The 21334-nt window shown below is 39.8% G+C and overlaps 2 protein-coding genes across 2 annotated transcripts in view; both read right to left on the bottom strand.

Moving 5' to 3' along the window:
* The window catches only part of pde11a (phosphodiesterase 11a), a 34099-nt gene extending 17938 nt beyond the window's left edge, over positions 1 to 16161 (bottom strand). The window contains exons 1-7 of the mRNA XM_070914168.1: positions 15373 to 16161; positions 14475 to 14633; positions 6054 to 6143; positions 5286 to 5426; positions 5050 to 5114; positions 3265 to 3397; positions 1375 to 1450 (exon numbers count right to left, since the gene is read on the bottom strand). Of these exons, the coding sequence (XP_070770269.1) occupies positions 1375 to 1450; positions 3265 to 3397; positions 5050 to 5114; positions 5286 to 5426; positions 6054 to 6143; positions 14475 to 14633; positions 15373 to 16161 (1453 nt within the window). The remainder of the gene's footprint in view (positions 1 to 1374; positions 1451 to 3264; positions 3398 to 5049; positions 5115 to 5285; positions 5427 to 6053; positions 6144 to 14474; positions 14634 to 15372) is intronic.
* A 1663-nt stretch (positions 16162 to 17824) lies between these two features.
* On the bottom strand, positions 17825 to 20235 carry LOC139292039 (cytochrome c-like). Its single transcript, XM_070914169.1, has 4 exons — positions 20216 to 20235; positions 19223 to 19406; positions 18480 to 18656; positions 17825 to 18388 (listed from the first exon to the last, which is right to left on the bottom strand). Exons 3-4 carry the CDS (start codon positions 18649 to 18651, stop codon positions 18243 to 18245), a joined length of 318 nt encoding a protein of 105 aa, XP_070770270.1. The 5' UTR covers positions 18652 to 18656; positions 19223 to 19406; positions 20216 to 20235; the 3' UTR covers positions 17825 to 18242.
* Between the last annotated feature and the right edge of the window lie 1099 nt (positions 20236 to 21334).

Below are 21334 nucleotides of genomic sequence, written 5' to 3'. Positions count from 1 at the left end.
ATTTGGAAGTTACCCACTAGTGATGTAATGGATTTTTGGACTAGTCTGGCTCTCTCTCCGAATCTCCACCAACATCTCCAATTTTTTGCAGTTCAAATAGAATCAAAAACAAAATGGCAATTAAGGCTAGCAAAAATAACTTGTATTACCAGCTACCTTTAGTAAAGTAACTTTCATGGCATGTTGCTAAAGGAAGTGCTAATATGATTTTACTCTCATTTGATATGTAACATTAAACCTCATTACTGTTAAAGTCACAACAGTATTTCTTGTGGTTATTTTGAAGGAGCTGGTTGTAACCTTGGCAAATGACACTAGGACATAATAACTTAATGTATCCTTGACATGAGAATTTCATCTCCTGCTGCTTTGTTTGTTTAATGGTTTTTCACTCCACATCCTCAGGTGCCACCCACACACCATTTCTTTCTCCCCTCACTCTTTCTGTTCTTCTTCCTCTCCCCTTCCTGACAAATGCACTTACACCTACGCAAAGAAAAAACAAACACAAGTACACACGGATACACATGGGTCTTAACCAACCATCAGGGGCGGATATACTGATCACTTTGCACTCAAATAAAACTAATGACTTCCTGCGTCAGATCTCAGTGGACCAAGTGGAGCTGCTATCATCGCTCCTCCCTGAACCAGATGAGAGATCAATGATTTATCAGAGTGTCAGTGTGGTGTTGGCCTGGGGGCTGATTCACAAACACAAAGCACAAAGCCAGAAGAAGGGAACTCCACCTCCAAGTGTGGAGCGATGGTGCAGCATGGATCTAAACACATACATGCAGCCTCAGCTGAACACATGCTTCCACTCCCCTCTCCCCTATTATCTAGTATGCAGCAAAAATGAAAAAAAAAAAGAAAAGAAATTTCAAACCAACATTATGTGTGTGCTACATGATGTTATTGCTGAATATATATCTACATCATAGATACACTATGTGGCCAGAAGTATGTGGACACCTCTGTCTTTTAGTTTGGGGCAGTTTTTCGTGGTTTGAGCTAGTACCATTAGTTCCAATGAAGGTGAGTCTTAATGCTACTTCATACAACGATCTTTTAGATCATCGTGTGCGTCGAATTCTGTGGCAACAGTTTGGGAAAGGCACCTTCTGTTTGTTCACAAAGAGAGGTCCATAAAGAAAGTGTTTTCTGAGATTGGTGTGGAAGAACTTGACTGACCTCGACATCCAACACCTTTGGCACAAACTGCTCTTGTGGCTGAATGGGATCAAATCCCTGTAGCAAGGTTCCCAAAAATTGTGGGAAGCCATCCCATGTTTTATATTTGATACATAAAAATCTTCAAGTACATATGTCAAATAAGTTTAAGAGAAAAGGAAGCTCCATTTGTTAACTTACCAATGATTTGGTGGTTGCTGTTCCATATGGGAACACAAAGCACGGAGCGGATGTGGAAGTCCGAGAACTGGTCTGCCTAAATAGAGGGGGAGTGTAAATACCGTATAAAATGACAATTACCATCCATCTGCATAAAACATTTCCTTGCACTGTACATTAAGTATAAATATGACTGGGTATTGAAATTCAAAACTTTATCAAGCAAAAGTTTTTCGTATTACAAAACAGGCAATTTGAAGACGTCCCCTTGGGCTTCAGGAAATTGTCATTGACTTTTTGTGGACCAAACCCAATTCATTGATTCATCAAGAAATAGGCAAATGAATCAATTACGATTTGTATTACTACAGTATTAAGTACTGATGCATTTGAGACATATTTAGAAAAATATGTTTATATTCATAAGGTATTGAAAGAAGAAGTATTAGCACTAGTATTGAAAGATTTAAACGATACCCAGCTCTCTAGTATTAAATTACACTTTCACCAGTATTAACTATGCATACATGCCTCACTTCTGAAGGAAAAGCAAGACTACATGGAGATATAGGAACTGCGTACAGTAAGAATCCATAAGGCCCTTTGAAAGCAAGAAGCAGCAAGTTGCCTCCTCTATTCATTTCAGTGAGAGTCTGTTGGTAGCTTTTCCGCCGAGTACATTTTCCATTTTTCTGTCACTGCTGCTTAAGGTTGACCATGTCAACTTTTGCTGCTTGTAGCTGGATGCAGAGCGGACTGCTGTGCTAGCCACTGTGGGATTCTGTTTCTATGCAGCATCAGCTCCGGCTGCTGCGGTTGTCTGTTCCTGGTTTGAAAGGAACTTTACCCTACAGAGATCAATTAACAGCTGACAAAATGGAAAAATGGGCAGTACGTAATTTCTAAAGAATTAATGTTGGTTATAAAAAAAAAGAAAGAACAAAAGCAACTGGACTTTATGTTTGGTCTTGAAGACATTTCCAAGTGGCTTCATCAGTTCTACTGACTGGTAGCCATTTTAATCTGTGTGCACTTTTCACACCTGGGGCCAAATTTCTAAAACTGTGTGGATTCACAACTCAAACTGTGTGTCCGCACAAAGACAGAAATATGCGTTCTTTTCGTCAGATTTATAAAGCAGTGTGTACACCTGATTTTGTTTTATAAATCTCAATCATTGTGGAACTGGACGCACAAGCACGAGCGTCATTTACACTCCCACAGTTTGCCATAAATGCAGATGCATAAACGCCCTTAAACATATGTTTACATATCAATACGCATGGCTGTGGCTGCCAGTGGTGGGATATAACTAAGTACATTTACATTTTTTGCGTGAAGTACACAAATACACACCATACATTCATCTTTTATAAATACCAGTTTATGTGGGGGAAATGGCCTATGCATGTTTTTGTGCATATGTATTGTTCATACATCTGGCCCCTGGATGAGTCCACAAGGTCATGTGTGAGTCATTAAAGTCACATGACAATCACGTGAGAGATCAGAGTCCAGTTCAAAGGTGTGAATTGTTATGAAACCATCTTGAACGGAAAGTCAAGACAGCAACTTGAACATGAACAGCTCAGGGATAAATGTTACGGTTTGACATCGATGGCCTCTTACATTTCTTTTTCAAACCATCTGTCGACTCATCAAAATGCGGACTTGCAATGCCATCCTGACATCGCTCCCCGGGCGGTTTCACAGCCATTAATGAATCCCATGTGACCTCGTTGGCTCGCATGTGACATCAATGTATGAACGCTTCTAGAAATACTATGACCTGAATGATAATCGCCACAGGCATATTTCATTCTGCTCCTTCTGTAATGCTGTGTGAGATCGTTTCACTTGGATAAAATCCCAATGATGTCAAATTTGAAAGGAATGTTATTGTGTGTTTACCTCAGCATCAAAGCGAGGATCCTGATAGGCATCGCTAATGTTCACGGGTAGTCCTGTGGATGCTACCAGCTCTGCAATACTGTTGTTGATGAGCCAGTCTGAGTAAGACGATTTCTCCATACTGTCTTTGAAACTAGGGTCAGAAAATGAGAGGGGAAAATGTCAAAAGGAGCAGAACGGAAGAAACACTACTGGGCCAAAACTGTCCACTTGCCTTTTTCTCAGGAGAGGTTTGATTCTAAAAAGAAATTCTCAAACACACTCATTTAGCTGATAAATTTGTTATCATGAAAATAAAAGAAAAATACCTTTTTTTATTGTATTCAAGTAAAAAAGGTTTTATTCTCTTTCACACCTGAACTGCAAGCTTGCAAAAGGCCACTCTTGTTTTTCCTTGTGGACGCTCTTTTAAGTTGACTTGTATTTAATGAACTTCTTATACGGTAGATATCAGTAAGCTTCTCTTGCAGCTTATGAAGTAATGAAAAGTTAATTGTGTGATTGTCTTCCTCATTGCCAAACGCCCCCACACTCTGCCATAGAAACACGTGCATCCCTGCACAGACTTCCCATTCACATTAATTGCAGTGGGCTCTTGCTGACTTTTTACCTTCAAACGCAACAAGGTAAATGTTCAGTGTGGCTCATTTTGTCTTTCAAGATTAGAATAAAAATGGAGAGACACTGATGTCAGATCTTTTGGATCCCTTTGATCTAGTGACACAGCTGTGTGTGGATGTGAAACCCACAGTGCGGCAGGGAATAAACCTCAAGGGTGTGATGGCAAGATGCCTTACCTCCTTTTTCTTTCTTGCTCTCTTCATTCTCTCTGTCTCTTCCCTGTCTCATGTCTGTCATTTAGCTGCCACAGACGCACTAGCAGCACTGTACACTCGCTCAACATTATCCTCCCCATGGGGGCGGCTGGGGATTGTAAGGCACATTAGAAATCCTACAGGGCTCTTGCCTTTTGACACCAAATGTATTCACTTAATTACACACATAAATCTTGCACAGCAGCCCTTGTTATTCAGATGTGAACCTTTAGGAAGACTAGTGTCATCACAGAGATACTGTATTTTTGTCATTTCAACTTGGTTTGAAATGTGCAGTTTTATTACTTGTAATCACAAACTGGCTGTTTATTGAATATGTGACACCAGAAACACAGATCAATAGGGAGTTTGTTTGAGTAAGAACGATTCAATTGGCCAGTCAAACAGTCTGACATTTCTTTGATTACTACTAATTTCATACTATTGGTATTTCTTGTGTTATGATATATTTTTTAAATTACTGCTGCAGTTATCACTACTGCCTTCAAGTGACCATATCAGTTATGGCAAGTGCAGGAGTTGGGGGATAATGTGTCTTCCTTTCAACGTTGGCTTTCATCCATAAACATCCCACACAATATTAAGCCTCTCTTTCTCCATTCAGCCATGCCTAGCAGTGGAGAGAAGCAGCAAAACCCAATTAAGTAGGGCTCCTACAGTATGCCTTCTATTCAGAATCGGCATATTACTCCCACAGCACTACAGAACATTCAATTTTTATACTTCCCTTATTTTCTGTCCTTGATGGAAGCTTTACAGATTCAAACAAGGCTCTGCAGAATTTACAGGTGCCATGGTGCCAAAGACAAACCAAGGTGGAGATATGACTATTTAGTGAAAAGGTTACACGTATGAAAAGTGGGGAAATGGAAGGCAAAGCTATGTTTTTCATCAGATCAGATGTTACTGAGGAGCAGAGTAGATTTTAACACTGCAACACCATACATACCTGCTTTCAGTGTCTGCACTACACTTAGGGGACAGTAGCTCAAACGACTTGGTGAACTTCACCACCTGAAAGATTTGAAATGAAAGAAATCACTAAAGCTCTTGGAAAAATTGCACGGAGGTACACAGTATTCACTGATCAAAATCGAGGCAGACAGGAAGAACAGACATGCACATGCACAAATGTACAGACAGATAGACACATACACAGCAGGACAGCAGAAAAAGAAACAGTACCGGTGACTCAATGTCCTCCAGCAACTGAACAGAGCAGCGCTCGCACTTTAGCAATGTCTGGGCACGGTGCATGATCTTCCTGACAATCTTCTCCAGGTCAGTCTGCTCTTCAAACAGGTCATTGACTACCTCCAAGAGTGCCTGAACACCAGCGACAGAAAAAGATACCACTGGCATTATTCCCAACAATCTGAACCACACGCTGCTGTAAAAGCCACTAAATAAGAAATCTGTCAACAGGTAATAGTGAAGACCATTTAAATGAAGATGTTTTGCCTCGCTCAGCTGTTAGAGCACAATTATTATTATTATCCTTAAACCATAAACCAACAGGATGTTATAACATGATTAGTTTCCCCAATAAAAGTAAATTAGGCCCTTTATCTAAGGCAGTGCCAATCCAATCTAATCCAGAAGCACATAAAAATCATATGGTGTAAAGGGAGCTCCCCTCATTTCTCTCCTCTATTCACTGAGCTGTGTTCTCATTATGTTCTCTTCCATCACAGATCAATGTGTGACATAAATTAGTGCATCTCTTAACATTCCCTAGGAAATTTAGATCTGGATGCAGCCCCATCCCCCACTACAGATCCAGAGAAAATGTCCATGCAGGGCTGCATGCTGCTCTGTGATCCCCACTGCAGTGGCAGCAAGTGGGCTGCTGCTGATCAATACTCAGCCTCAATGTCAGCATCAGGGGGGAGGAAGTAATGCTGATCCTAGGGATGGGGGGGTTATTATACTGGTTGAACTTGTAGCCCTTACCCGGCTCCTGTCATATTCCTTCCTTGAGGCCGCGAAGAGCTGGGCATTGGAGATCGCAATACCACAGAAAGGCAGGTACATCTGCAGCACCTGTGGACATAATGAACACTCACTTAGATGATGGTCTAAATAAGATGGTTCACGTTATTCCACTCATCTACAGATGGCGGTAAAACACAAAGAAGCAAAGAAATTAATGAGCCAAGAAAAGGCAGTGAAGAAGAAGACTGCTGGCTGGTAAACATGACTGTAAACAATGTAGGATTTTCTTTTAAAAATGTCCAACACATTTGTTAGAGCTCAAGTATACACACAATGTGTTTTGGTGAAGTTGGTTGGCTTTTGTTTTTGTTCGAAAACTCTGCAGGGCATCTTTAATGTTGCCAATTTTAGAACCGGCTGTAAAATTAAAGCCATTTGGAAAATAAAGCAAACAAAAAGTTAGTGAGTAATATTTTCATCCAAGAAAAACTTAGCTTTTGAATTGGAACAAATAAGAAATTGCCTTCCATTGGCAACATTACTTGCTAGGACAAATAAATCAATTCAACTGACATTTTACCATTTGACTGAATAGTCTGACTTACTGTGCCTTGGGCTGATAACATAAACTCCTTATTTCATTCATATTTTCTTCACATAAATAATGTAATCACTTGATGTGGCTTAATGACTGTAGTTAATATGTATCCTGAAATTGAATCAACGTCTTACTAGTTTGGAATCGAACTACATTTCTTTCTTCCTCACCGCTGTTGATTCATAATAAACATCAATATGCGAGCACACTCTACAACTGCAACTGCACGCTATTAAGACAGCTGTGATGTGAATACACGGGCTGAGTTCTATACGATTACCATTACCCCACAATGCAGCCTTATCTGAGAGACACTCACCCCCCCGTAACATGGAATCAATAGAATTTAGGTTGTGTGCTTCCTTACTCCGCCTCTTTGTTTAGCTATCTATCTTTAGCATCTGGCTGCTGTGTAAACAATACAATCAGTACAACAAACCCACTAATATTTACCAGCCTTCAGCGCAACCTGAGGGTAGGGACACTACAACAATACATGAATGGGAAGTTACTCAGCTGTGGCTGCTGATACAGGGATGCCTCTTTCACCTTTTAGAAAACATAATGCATCAGTTACTCATCAGCCTCAAATGAACATGTAAAAAACAGAATCCTATAGCATTGTGTTGATAACTGGGAAGCTTGTACCTACACAAAAATTTTTTTTTTAGGTTCGGTCCACAACCTTGAGTTAGGGACTTGAACATACAGGAAATAAATAAATTAATATTGGCTATTTATATTTGTTTGATATGCTTTCGTAGAATATATATAACAAGTGTTTAAAATATTTTCATATTTCAGTATAATACATTTGGAGCTTCTTCCGCTGCTCTTACAATTGATTCATAACTTCACATGACAACTTGACAACTCTAATTGCTGGGGTCATGATAATTGTAGACCTAAAAACGGCATCAGAGACTGGAAAAGGTTGAGAAATCCTTCTCTAATTGCTATAATTTATCTTTACAATCAAACAGGTCTCCTGGGTTAGATATGCATCTTTAATTTCTCAGTCCATATTTCAATGGTAGTACAACTATCTGAATTTAAAGAGCATGTTGACTATAGCAAGAATGGATTGTTTATACTCGAGAGAGACTCCAGAGACAAAGGAGCAAAAGAATGAGGGAACATATACATACAATTGTGGAGTGTGAAAGCATACATATTTGTACATATAAACCAGATTTTGTAAAGAGAACTTGAAGCATATAAGCTTTGTCACTCTTCTGTTGAACGTATGTGTGTTTGACTGGTTTGATGTGTATTTTGGAGGACCACAAGAATGGAAACATGCAATTTGGCTTTAGAGTGTTTTTATCCTCAATGGCTGCAACTACTGATGTACAGAGTTATAGTTTTGTGCTTTTAGTAGAGCATCATCAAATAAAATCAATCAGTGAACACCATGAAAAACAGAATTCTTCTGCTCTGGCATGTTGTGCTGAAGTGCATATTATGATACTGTTATGCAAAGTACAAATTAAATCACTAAATTAAAAACATTTCTAATCGTAATGTGATATGAAATATGACTCTGTCATGCTAATGAGTAGATTAACTTTACGCACTTCATTCAGTCATTATACATTGTCAAGCGCCTTGTGCAATTGTTTTCAGACACGGAAAACAGATGATGCTGAGCAACAAGCTCATACATAATGCTATTTCAGCTGTCCTATGGAATTCTCTAATAATGAGCTTCCAGAAAGGCAGTGGCCATCAATAGCCCCAGCAGGAGCAGATTCATTAGTGAGCAGGACTTTGAGGATCTGGCTATGGATCTGCCTGTGGAACCGGCAAACCCAAGAAAAGCACTGCTCTCTCTAATTACATTCTGTCAGGCAGGCCATTATACAAGGTTGCATCACAAACAAGACGTTTTCGCCTAAAGACCCGTGGCCTGACCAGTAAAGAGTGGTTTAATAACAAAACTAACTGGCCAAGGCCTCAGGGACAGTCAGTTCCTCCAACCTCAATGACTTCCTTTTCCACAACTGGAATTTCATATGAGGCAAGCCAAGGGAAATTACATAGCTAACACTTTCTTTCTCCACTAACCACATGAATAACAACTACTAGTTGATTTAAAAAGCTGTGTTCTTCTGCATGTGTGGTATGGCGAAGCCAGCGCTGTTTTGCCAAGAATTGTTCTCAGGAATAAAAATTAAGCTCTCCATTTTCTCTGATCTCATGTGGGACTCCCTAGCTTGTGTCAGCAAAGCGCATAGCAGTTTTGCAAATACACTTAGCAATGATTGCTTCTTTTGAAGGTGACATCAAATATTTATGCAACAGGAATGTACACCTCAACAAATGTTACAAAGCAAGTCACTGTTGTATATCATTATTATCTACTTAAATAGTAAAATGACTACCATGAAATAAAAGACACTTACAACATAAATAAGGTGAAAATGAAGGATCGTTTCCTCCCTTTCTGCCACCATAAGATTTACAAATCAAAGTTTCATATAACCAAATTTTGCATTTAATATATACTGAATTGACTGGCTGTAATTTATGGGCACTAATACAACACAGCTAATAAAACACACCAGGAGTGCTGCTCAATAGCTATTATCCGTAAATAATTAAATTGTTCTACACATCACAGGTACATGGAAAAAAGCCAGGAGCAAAGGGAGGTCTCAGCAACTAAGCATCAGTGTCATCATAAGACAGATAAAGTCTTTGTAAACATTTATTGCTTCTCATACAGATATTCTTGAGGCCATTATAAATACTTGAAATTTAATTCCACTGTATTTATGAAACCTTTCAAGCTATAGTGACTCTTTTGAGGTTTTCTTGTACTTTATAAACAAGTTCACACAAAAACTAAAAAGAAATATGTTGTTTCTTTCAAAAGATGAACTGTAATTGGTGATATGGGACAAGAGCATAAAAACAAAGACCGACGTTTTGCATGTCATGTCAATAATTTACAACAAAGTCTTCAGTATAATCTAAACGGCTACAGATGTGACAACTGCAGTTACTTAACTTGAAATAACAGCACAATGTCACAAAGCAGCACAGAGCAGCATTCAGAGCTAAGACAATAGTTTAAATTCAGTCCTTTCAATTATAGACTAAACATGTAATGTGAAAGACTATACAAAATTTGTTCATATGAATTACTTAAGTGACAGATAACTAATTAAGAATATAACACAATTTAGGGTGAAGATTTTCTTTATCTTGTGTGACTAGACTTTGCCTTCCCAAACAGTAAGGTTCATTTAGCCATTGAATTTACACACAAGAGCATCAGCAGTACCCTATTAACATCAAAGTACTGCCACCATGTTTGGCAGCCACACAAGCTTGTTTACACATGCTAATTTCACGTCTAAGAAAATTAGTGTAATCAATTAGCATCAATAATTAAGAATTACGTAATTAATGAATTTACTAATCAACAGTGGAGTGGAGCGTCATCGTGCTTATTGTGATAGTTATGGGTTTATTTGCATGTTAAAGACATGGAAATGTAATTAATGAGGGTAATTTTGCATCTCACTCAGAAATGTGAGAAGCTAAATCTGGTCTGTGTCTGATATAACCAAGACTTTAATTTATATTGCGTTTCCTTTCAGCTGATTTCATAATTTTTCTGAAGGGTGGAACTCGCTAAAAACAAACAGGGTGTAGGGTACGCACATCCAAAAAAACTTCTACAGGTGCTGGATCAAAAAGCAAACTGAAGGCCCTTGTTAAAAGCAATGTGTGCATTAAACTGTGATTGTGGGAGGTAGAGATGGTATATTTTTTGCACGGCCATATATACAGTACCTAATTAATTAGCATTTTGTATATACAATGTAAAGGTCTGTGCTTCCTTCTCTTTCATTATACATTTACACTGTGATTCACATTTCATCTGACACACACACTTCCTTAATTCAAATTACCCCTCATCTATGCCATCCTACATGCTATCAAGGCAATCAATAATCATTATCTGCCAGATATCTGGCTGTGTTTTCGTTCTGCATTGGCTCATGTTTGCTTGTTTTGAGAGTTGTACACTCAAATATCACAATTTGTGGGAGTAATAGGAGTGAATCTCCTACTTTGGCATCCCCCAAGGTACAGTTTTAGGTCCTATTCTTTTTCTACTTTGAAGCAAAATGTCCTCTTTCTCTTATTTGCAAATTAATTAATAATATGCATTGCAACAAAAAAACCCAAGTAAAATTGTGCAATTAAATGCATACTGGTTACGCAAAATCAAAAAATCCCAATCATCATAGAAGCACCCCACTAAAAAAACAGTATAACAGACAAGGACTCAATGTTGAAGTTTAAGACTCAATACCCACTTAGTCAGCATAGAGTTCAAGCAAATCAGCCCATCATCCCCACTATCTATTCCCCTTTGAGCGGTGAAGGAACTAGGTCTGCCTTTATTGTGTGGGGTCCACACAGTATGTCATCCACGTGTTTTCTTTACCAACATATTATAAAATGCCTCATATTACAAAAGCCGTTGTTCTTTTTTAAAATTTTCTCTTGATTTATGTGGATTTTCGTGACAATTTGCTGTTATATAAAAAACTTTGTAGAAGAACCAGTATGGTATGATGCACTGTAGACATTTGATTTGATCTGATATCCTGCAGGAAAACATGTGGCTCCAAGCAGAAATTGTGTTCTCTCTTAGTTGTAGATTTACATTGGGAATTTGTGTGAAAGTGGTTATTACAGTATTGCTTCGAGCCAATTTGACAGGGAGTTTGGCAGCCAGAGGGAGCACAGTGCTGAGGGGAGAATGCTATTTGACAATCGACTCACACAGGTGTTAAACTATATTGGCAAAAGGAACCTATATGGAGGAACTTGTCTTATTTCATTATGAGGAAATTCATGAAAATGTCTACCTGAATAATACATTTCATCTAAAATGTATTGAAATATATTAAAAGACATGCAAAGTGAAAGAAAAGCGAAATCAAGATAATAACACAAGATGTAAAGACAGCAGGATGAGGTCAGCTTATACAGTTAAATTAAGTCAATAGCCATATTCCTCTACGGAAGACAATGAGAAGATGCAATTAGACATGGGTAGAACCATTATCCAAGCTCCCCAAAGGACTCCTGCAGGGTAGCAATACAACACAATTAAGGCAGTGAGGGACTTAAAACCAGCCATATAATGTGTTTAAATACCCTATAAGGTAAAAAGCACACTGAAGTCTCTAGTGACATGTGCTATTACAGTATTATTTAATGCTTTGAAAAGTGTGATATGTTTTATTATCACAAGGTCTTCCATAAAAGCAGAGCTACAGCTGTGCTGTGCAGGGAGCTTACTGTGTTCTCTGATGCTAGCATTGCATTTCATTACTAATTCAGCTGTAGCCTTCCCAAGCATTAGTGTGATGTTAATGCAATGTGAAACGCACTAAAAACAAGGGAAAGAAAAAAAACATTCCTAATCTGCATCTATTATGAAGAGTCTAGAGATGTAATTTTGACAGTAGAGCTCCAATGGAGAAAAACATACTACAAATAAAAAAATACATCATTTGTTACAGTGAAACCTAACTCTAACATAATAGCAATAGCTTTGTGCTTTCATGTTTCATCTTTTCTCCCTTTTAGGGGCTCACAGCTGCAATAAGAGAGCAAGTCAGTGTGTCGGCTTGTCACCGCCTCTCTGCTACGTCTAGTCAAGTGCGTCGATGGACAAAACACATGCTCTCTGATGATAAGTCGAATAAAAAAATCATTCAGAAACAGAAGACTATCTGGATCAGTGAGAGACGTAACACCACCACCTACTGCTTTGATATATTATATTCATATTTATATTAATTCCCTACCATCTCTGTCTTTGTGTTTGTTGCAACTGCCAACTTGACTGATCTATTTACAGACTGAGCCGATTCACAACGGGGTAAAATACTACATAGTAGTCATCAAGAGCAAGCTTCAGTCCTCTTGGATCATATGTCTGATCAAAAACAGAATATCAGTGGACAAATCATAGCAACTTCTCTCCATTTTTGTCCTGTACACACAGGTGAACACATTCACACCTAATACCAGTCTGAACTGTTGGCCATTGAGCAACTCCACTGGAACAGTTGGGGTACCCCAAACTCTGCCACAAGTCCTATTTTGCTAACTCTTTGGCAACCATTCAAATTCGCATTGATGGTGAAATCTAAATTAAAGACTGACACTCTGTCCCACTAAGCACACAAGTAAAGCGCTAACCAACCAGATTCTGAACAACTTATATAAAGTTGTTATTCTTGGTGGCATTACAACAGGGACAGGGCCCTTTGGAAGACACTGCCTTAAGAAAGTTTGAGGATACTAAGAGCTGACCTGGCAAGAAAATGAGCACCGAGACTCAGACTCAGGGCAGATATGTTACACGTCAGACTGAGCTGGGTGAATTCTTTAAATAAATATTAGTTACATTCAGTTTGGACAAAGGAACAAACAGAAAGAGTAAAGATTAGCCGCTATTTATCAGACAACAGATATGCAGTTGCTCGTGAAATTTTCTATTTGAAAAGAAAGCATGCAAGAGGAAAAGACAGATGTAAAAGCGTAGCACAAGCTACATTAAAACTCTGAAGACAATATGTGATGTGGAAAGCAGCCCAGGTAAGAGTGCTTATCCATTCTGACGACGGCATTGCTTTTTCACCAAAAAATATAAAATGAAACAACAACCAAAGGCCAATGCACCTGACAAAACTCAAAAAATCTCTGATTTGTTCAGCAATTCAAGCACAGAAGTAAAAGCAAAATGGCTACTGAGTCTGAATACCAGGCCACAAAAAGGTTCCCTCAAATGAAGAATCACCCAACAATGACTGGAGTGGTCCATAGCAATATGACAAACATCAATCTTGGATCACTACAGCCCTGCTATGCTTGTGTACCGCTAACACCCCATAACAGTATTTATCCTCAAAAAACAGAGTAACATCCCTGAAATGAATCACAAATCCACACATGAATCATGAAGCCTGAGCATTTTCCTTCAGGCCTAGTCTTTCCTCTGCATTATACTTCACTGTGCTGCAATAATAACAAGAGAGTCTAAAGCCACGCTAGCCCTGTAAAGCTTAACGTGCTAACGTCAGCATGCTTACAATGACAATGTTAACATGCTGATGTTAGCAGATAATGTTTACCATGTTCGCAATCTTAGTTTAGAGTGTTCACAAGCAAACACTTGCAAATTAGGCTGATGGGAATGCCATTTGTTTTGCAGGTATTTGTTCATAAACCAAAACATTGGATAACTTGAGATTTTGACCTGATGATGGCACCAAAGGAAAAGGTTATCACCAAAGATATTACACGTCATCCAGGGGGGGAAACTAATGTCCAAATGTCATTGCAATTCATCCAACAGTTTCTGGAAACATTTTACTCTCACTGGATTATTGAAAACAGACATTCCACATGAACTCAAAAATGTCCACCTGGTGGTGGCACTAGAGGAAAAGTCACAGGATCATCAGTCATTACGATTCATCCTTTAGACCGCATATCTTCAAAATGTCTTTGCTCTGTGGACCAAAGGGCCGGAACAATGTGACTCATGACTAATGTGACTGTCCCTTTACCCATAAGCAGCAATTCTATTTAAACACAAACGAGAGCATCCTGAACTAAGACTGCCCTAAATATCATTTTTATGTTTTGTGCTTGATTCCGACATACCAATCACACAAAGAAAAACAAACATAATTGATCTATTCTGCACATGCGAAGCAGGCAGCGGGATCCATATTGTATTATGGTAGCATGTGATCATCACCCAGCGTTTATACTCACAACTATAATAATGAAATTACCTTTTCATCATCTTCAGTGAAGAGTTCCCCACTTGAAGACTTGTTGATGGCCTGAGCAACTCCAATGATCTCTCCATCACTGTTGCAAATGGGCATGCACAAGAGAGACTTGGTTTTGTACCCTGTCAGCTTGTCAATTTCATCACTGAACCGACGATCCTGCAATCCACAGGGACAGTATGAAGACACAATGTAAGCACTTATTGCAAGAAATCAGTTTTCCTTTTTTACTTTCAGATGACAGTGCAGTAAAATGTACAACTCATCAGGACGCTCAGGCGTCTTACAAACAAAATAAGTCTACAATAAAGCAATATGATGGACAACAGCAGAATTTCAGGAATGTTCTGTAAATTTAAATCTGGACAAATGTCTGACTTGAAGAAGGGGCACTCAGATGACCGCTGTGTTTGGATATTAAAGCAATGTAACTCCTTATTTCTACTGTAAATGTTTGAACAACCAAGAAGAAAAAGTCTGCTTAGACTTTTCTTCTCCACACTGAAAAGGGGCCACTGGCATCATTAAGCCATTTGGAGTCCTTGCTGCTTTAACGTAGTTTAGCATTGCCTTACTTTCTTAACATCAATGTAAACACAGTGGAATTGCAAAAAAACAACAGCGAGAGAATGATACTTCTCCTTTATTGTCTTAATTTTAAAACTCAGTGATGTTTTGTGTGAATCTGTGGTTTGACACAAGCTTTGGTCCAGCTGACTGTTGGTGTTGGCGCCCATGCTCGCAGCTCTGTTACACAGTTTGATTGATGATCAATTAACTGTGTCAGATAAAATGACAGGCTGAAAGAAAACGATCGGGCTCCCTGTCTGAGCCTCTCTCCCTTTCTGTGACTCATGCAAATGCACACACGCATGCACGCACAAAGAGGAGCGGGCACCTGATAAGCGTCAGGAATGTTCACTGTCTCTCCGTGTTCAGCCACATATCCAATGATTCCTTTCCCCCACGGCACTTGAACTTCATCTGAATTCATTGAGGGTAAAACTGTGGTACCTGCGTGCACATCAAAGAATTTGGACACTAGTGTCTTCTTGTTGCCCGTCCCCTCCACTAAAAACAAGGAGCACCGGTCTGCATCGACCATAATACAAACAAACACAAGGATTTTGTAGCTCAGACTCGTTAGATCCAAGTCGTTAGATATGTCTTTTACAAGCTCCAGGAAGAACTCTCTTTCGTTGTGTTCTTTGAGGTAATATTTAAAATCCACGGCTGTGGACGGGTACTGGGGGATGTTGACTCTGGACTCCAGCAGTGCGCTCAGTATGTGCGCAGTGGTCGGGGGCAGAGAGCTCGCCTTCCTCAGCAGAGCTCTCCTCCTCATGCTCGTCAGGGGCTCCTGAGCCCTGGAATTAACGTGTTCGTCGTATGTCCTGTTGACATTGATGGCCTTTGATCTGGCAAAAGTTTTGCGCAGCTCCTTCTGCGAGGCTCTCCTTTGCAGACCATCACATTTGCTCGCCCAGCTGTCCTTGCACGCGTTGCTCTTCTCCTCTCTCGGCTCGGCGGGAGCTGCAGCCGCCGGACTTTTGCTCGCCTGGTGATTCTTGAGCCATTTCTCCACCATGCTATAATTCCCCTTTCGGTTCAGGTAGTCCTCGAATAACTCGGGATGCGAGTCCAGAAAACTTTCCACGTCAGAGAACACCATATTTGGCACTGCCATGTCTGTTCTTCAGATGGTCCTCAGTGAACCAAATCCATGAAGTCGCGCAGAGAAATATCATCTATGAGGCTTTACTGAGGGCTCAAGTTGAGAATCATTTGAAAACCATAACTTCCAAGATGGGTTAGGCTGGAGACACCCCTGGAGCACTGGCTACATATCCAGTTTCCACTCTGTGGGGAGAAGGATGGAGACCCCCTTTGCGCACCTGCATATTCCTCCCCAGCATCTCCACACCGTTCAATTAACGTAAGAACACTGAAGCAGATCTACGCAAAGCAGTGTGGAAGCAAATTGAGGCTCGCGTAGACCATCACACGTACAGGGAATCTCTGAGAGCCACCACCGAGCATCACCGTCGTATGGGTCTTCTTGTGTGCAAATGACACTGGCTGTGGTTGGCTCGGTCCCGCTGACGCTCGCTTCGTCACACAGACGGGGAGCTCAGGGTTGCTTCAGCAGTCAGCCCTCTGGCCATTTGAACCGTTTGCCCTCCTTAGAGAGGCGCTCTAAGTATGACGATGATGATGATGATGAGGATAATGATAATTAGGGTAAATTCATCTATCATCTTCTCAGCGTGCATAATATTATACATATTGTAAACTCCACAGCATATTAAGATTCAGGACTACATTACTATGGTGGATGTTTGCCTATTAATGATCATTACTTTCCGCAATAATTCAGTGTTATTCTAGATTTATAAGGCTTCTTAAGAGCAAAAAGACCCCCATGTGGGTGGATTATAAATTAATGAAATTGTGCTTCAGTAGCGTTACACCTAATGTATTCCTATGCATTCACTGACATGGCTTTGGTGACGGTACTGCTGTGCTGACAAGAGTAATCAGAGTGAATGACTGTTGCCTTTAGAAAAATGCAACTCGACAACACATCTATTTCACAAACCCCCAAACTTGGACAAATGTGGAATCTGCATAGGTTGGTCTATGACATTGAATTATGTAACAGCGACTTTTATTGGCAGGAAGATGTCAGAAAATCAAATTCCTTTATAGCCGACAATATTATTAGTGAATCTGTGTGCAGATGTGACATTTGAACGCTAGAGGGAGTTATACTCCACAGCTTGGACTGGGAATGTAGATATACAGCCCAACTCTGATGGATCAGTCTTAGGTGTTGCCTCCACCAATCCAAAGCCATATTGTGAACCTGCAAGTGCACACAGTAACTGTCAGCCAGTCGGCATCTGTACCCCATCATGGAGTCTGCTCCAACTTTAACTGAGACCAAACAACCATGAAGTATAACCAACAGTCATGCAGCACTTGTGACTCACATATCAGCTTTCAAATTCAAATAGACTATACTCTATGTATACATATGTATGTCAGATGACACGCATAAAACCAGCTCTAGGTCACACATGCAGTCTTCCAATGGTGAGGCACTGGTTGTATGAGTGACCCATTATAAAATGCAGAAGACAGACCAAGTAATATTTATCTGCTTCCTCTTGGTGGGGAAAATTTAAGACTTATCACTCTAATTTGGTTCACAAATATACAACTGTTAAAAAAATATAGTATTATAACCTGACATGGTCATCCACACCCTGTATTTAGTCACAATTTTATAAGGAACCTAATGGCCACATATATTCACTTCAAGGAACATGGAGTCAAATTGCAAAAAATGTTTAGTGTCAGTTTTATTCAACTTGCAAATTCAAAATTGACATGCTAAAAGACTGTTGAGGTATCATCAAATTGGAAGCAGAACAGGCGTACTCCTTCTTGGAACGAACAATTTTGAAGACAACTTGCAATCAATTAGCAAACATAACACACGACTTTCAGTTCCTACATTCCGAATACACAGTATATGATTTAATAATTTATGTTAGAAAAGTAACCTGTTAAAACCAGGGGATATCATATACTCCATCATAAAGGAGGATCATATCAGAAACAGAGGTACAGCTTTGACAAACAAATCATGCCAACACATTCAGATTGCTTGCCATTCTGCCTAATTTTGAATGTGGAGTCCTGGCTTCTTGAGCAGCTTGTAAGGACACAAAAATTGGCAAAGCTGCCCAGATGAAGAGTTCCTTATGAAGTCGCAGACTTAAGATATGCAATAAGGTCAGCTCGTTCATTCTTCTTTTTGATGCCAGCAAAGATCATCTTTGTTCCTGGAATGTATTTCTTGGGGTTCTCCAAATAAATCATCAGAGTATCGTCATCCCAGGTAATACCTGGAATTAAAGTGAGAAGAAACAGTGGTTAAGCCATACAGCATGACTCTTTGGACTGTCCAAACACTGTTAACACACATGCAGTGTTTACCTTTGCTTTTGTTGGCATCAGTATAGGAGTAGCCCTCTGCCTGGCCTGTTTTACGTCCGAACAGACCCCAAAGGTTGGGTCCAACCTTGTGCTTTCCACCATTCTCCACAGTGTGGCACTGGGCACACTTCTGGACAAATGCCTTCTTTCCTTTGGCAATGTCTGCAGGCATGGTTTCTGTTAAGAAAAACAATACACAAATGAGACAATTGGACTTAACTGCTTTACATTATGTGGCTGCTTTTGATTAATAAAATAATAAACGATGTCTTCATTCAGCCACAAGGGGGAGTTCACTCAAAGTTGCGCAACTGGAGAGGCCCCGGCATTGTTACAAAACCGACTTAGGTAACTTTTCTTAAATAACATAGTTTTCATGATAAAACACAAGCAGTACCTATACACGTTTATCTCCGTGATGTGATGAATTCCAACAAATAACTGGTCATAGACGGCGTGCTAGACGAGCATATTGTCAATATTAGATACCAACTTTAGGCAAAACATGTGTGTGATATTTAAAAAGTATCGAATGAAAGTTAGATGGGGACATTTTTACAGGTAACATGTGACTCAGTTTATCAGATAAAAAAATAACTATTCTCCGGAAACAGGGGAACACCGGCAGTAGACCACGTTGCACAAGCAAGGAACCGGCAAACACAGAGTTCAGCCGCATGGAAAAATACAACACAGAGAAACACTAACAGGAAAGCTTGGTATTGTGATGATAAATCTCTTACCTTTCCTCGATATGTGTTCAACTGATTTATCAAGACTTAGTTCCTCGGATTTTGTCCTCCGACTGGCTCAGTCACTGGAGATTCACAAATGTGCTTCTTTTCAGTGAAGTTACTCCCTTGAAACGTCATCGGTCAGCTGACCTGTTTCATCATCCTCGTTACGACGGACAGTTGTTCAGTGAGTCTGTTATCAAATTGCGCAAAGTGAAACATTCACATTTCACCGACCACCTCCAGGACATGCTATACTCTGGATAGAAACCTGAGCATAGCATATCCTGTTTTTTTCTTGTTATCAGACACATACAATTATCTTAAAAAATATCCTTTTATTCAAATTACAGTGGCTGGGATTAGCAATCTGCATTTCCATGGCCAAGCATAACAGCAAACAGCTGTGTTACAGCTGTAATAGGCTGCAGAAAAGATAATGTCAATGTGGATTGTTTTTGGATTTCCCACACATTTTCCCATTAGGATTCATACAATTCCTTAATTCTTGTACAACAACAAGCCTTAAAATGAACATGTTCAATCATCACATGGTCTATTCTGGCAGTGACAAGTTGTGAGACAGAGGAAACGCTTAAATTGGAGCATGTCGGAGCCCAGGTTGGGTAAGCCACCCATGAAATCTGATATCCAGCCATTTTTGAGACGGACAACGACAGATGAGAAGAGTTTATGACTACCCTTGCCCATATACTGCCGCTCAAGTTACTTTTGCACATAAAATGCCTTCCATAAACCTCACTGAGTGTGAAAAGCCCAGGAGTGCACCAGTTTCCAAGATACCACAATACTGGCGCACCACACACTAATGAGCACCAAACCATCACATACACACAAGTCACGTATTATAGGTCACTTTGCCCATTCAAGCATTAAATGAAACTGAATCTCTTAATACCGCTCTGCCTGCTTCTCTACATTCATTTGACGGTTAAGTATGCGTTTGATGCTTTCACTGACACTGAGGTCACCTTGACTCACCTCTTACATAACCAGGAGGCATGGGCTTGCTGCGCTTCTCTCTGTGGTTGACAGATAATCTATTCTCATTAAACTCAAATATTTACCTTAATGATTCATTCACCATCCCTCTGTTGTATTCACATTTGTCCAAATAACTGCTCTAACTTAACTTAATTGGTACCGTAGTTCAATGAATGCATATAACCAAACGTCTGTAGCCTTTGTGATGTAACGTTAAAGGTTACCGAATATAGCTAGCTAGCTATAGCTTGCTCACAGTAGCTAGCTTACTTGAATTTTTAATCCACAAGCAAGCTTTTTTGAAACCCATTTCCTCCCGCAGGAATGCCCTTAGTTGTTTTCCATCACTTAACTAACTTCCTCTTTACTTTCTTTGTATTGTTTTAGGTAACTTTGACACCAACTGTACACACTTACCGACTTATCGCGGGAGCTGGATGAAGGGAAGTCTCACCCCGTGACGTGTATTACCAGCTAGCATCTTTTCCACTAGCTTTTGTAGCGACACCTTACTGATGAGTTTTCTCATTGAGTTTTTTGTCATCGGTCAATTTGAAAAGCCTACCGGTGTTCCCGGTGATAAGCTAAATGTGACTGCTGCCGTACTGGATAGTACAATTCTTATGTTTCTGTTGTTTTTACTAGCTATATACCAGAACAATTGTTTTGTTAGCATGCAAAAACTATCTAAAGCTCCCACGAGAGGTTTCTTATCCATATCCTGAGTTAATTGACCTGTTACTGTTCTGAATAGTAAACAATGAGCGCCTTATTTCTTTAACTAAGATGCAATAACTAGCTAAACCTCCCATGGGAGGTTTGGTATCCATATCCTAAACTTAATGTGTCTGCTACTGTAATGGATAGTACAATCTGAGCGCCTTATTATTGTAACTAAGATGCAACAACTAGCTAAAGCACCCATGAGACTCATGGAAATATGTTGCCAGAGGAATGCCAATCAAACTCACAGCATCAACACTGCCCTGTAGGCTCATCATTGGCGTTACAAAGTTTTCATACCTTACTTGCAGAACTCTGGCGCAGGCTGCAGACAGAAAGCAGCATGGGTATCACACTAAAGTCATTTTACTAATTGATGCGGTGTTGGTTAGT

Source organism: Enoplosus armatus, chromosome 11 (assembly GCF_043641665.1).
Source record: "Enoplosus armatus isolate fEnoArm2 chromosome 11, fEnoArm2.hap1, whole genome shotgun sequence".
NCBI classification, from domain to species: Eukaryota; Metazoa; Chordata; class Actinopteri; order Centrarchiformes; family Enoplosidae; genus Enoplosus; species Enoplosus armatus.
This window is presented reverse-complemented; position numbering and strand designations above follow the sequence as displayed.

Bases quoted from the DNA above. Each gene is read 5' to 3' on its own strand.
- LOC139292039 (XM_070914169.1), bottom strand. From the start codon at position 18,651: ATGCCTGCAGACATTGCCAAAGGAAAGAAGGCATTTGTCCAGAAGTGT. The intron at 18,389-18,479 runs GTAAACACTGCA...CTTTAATTCCAG, and splicing joins TGATGCCAACAAAAGCAAAG to GTATTACCTGGGATGACGAT.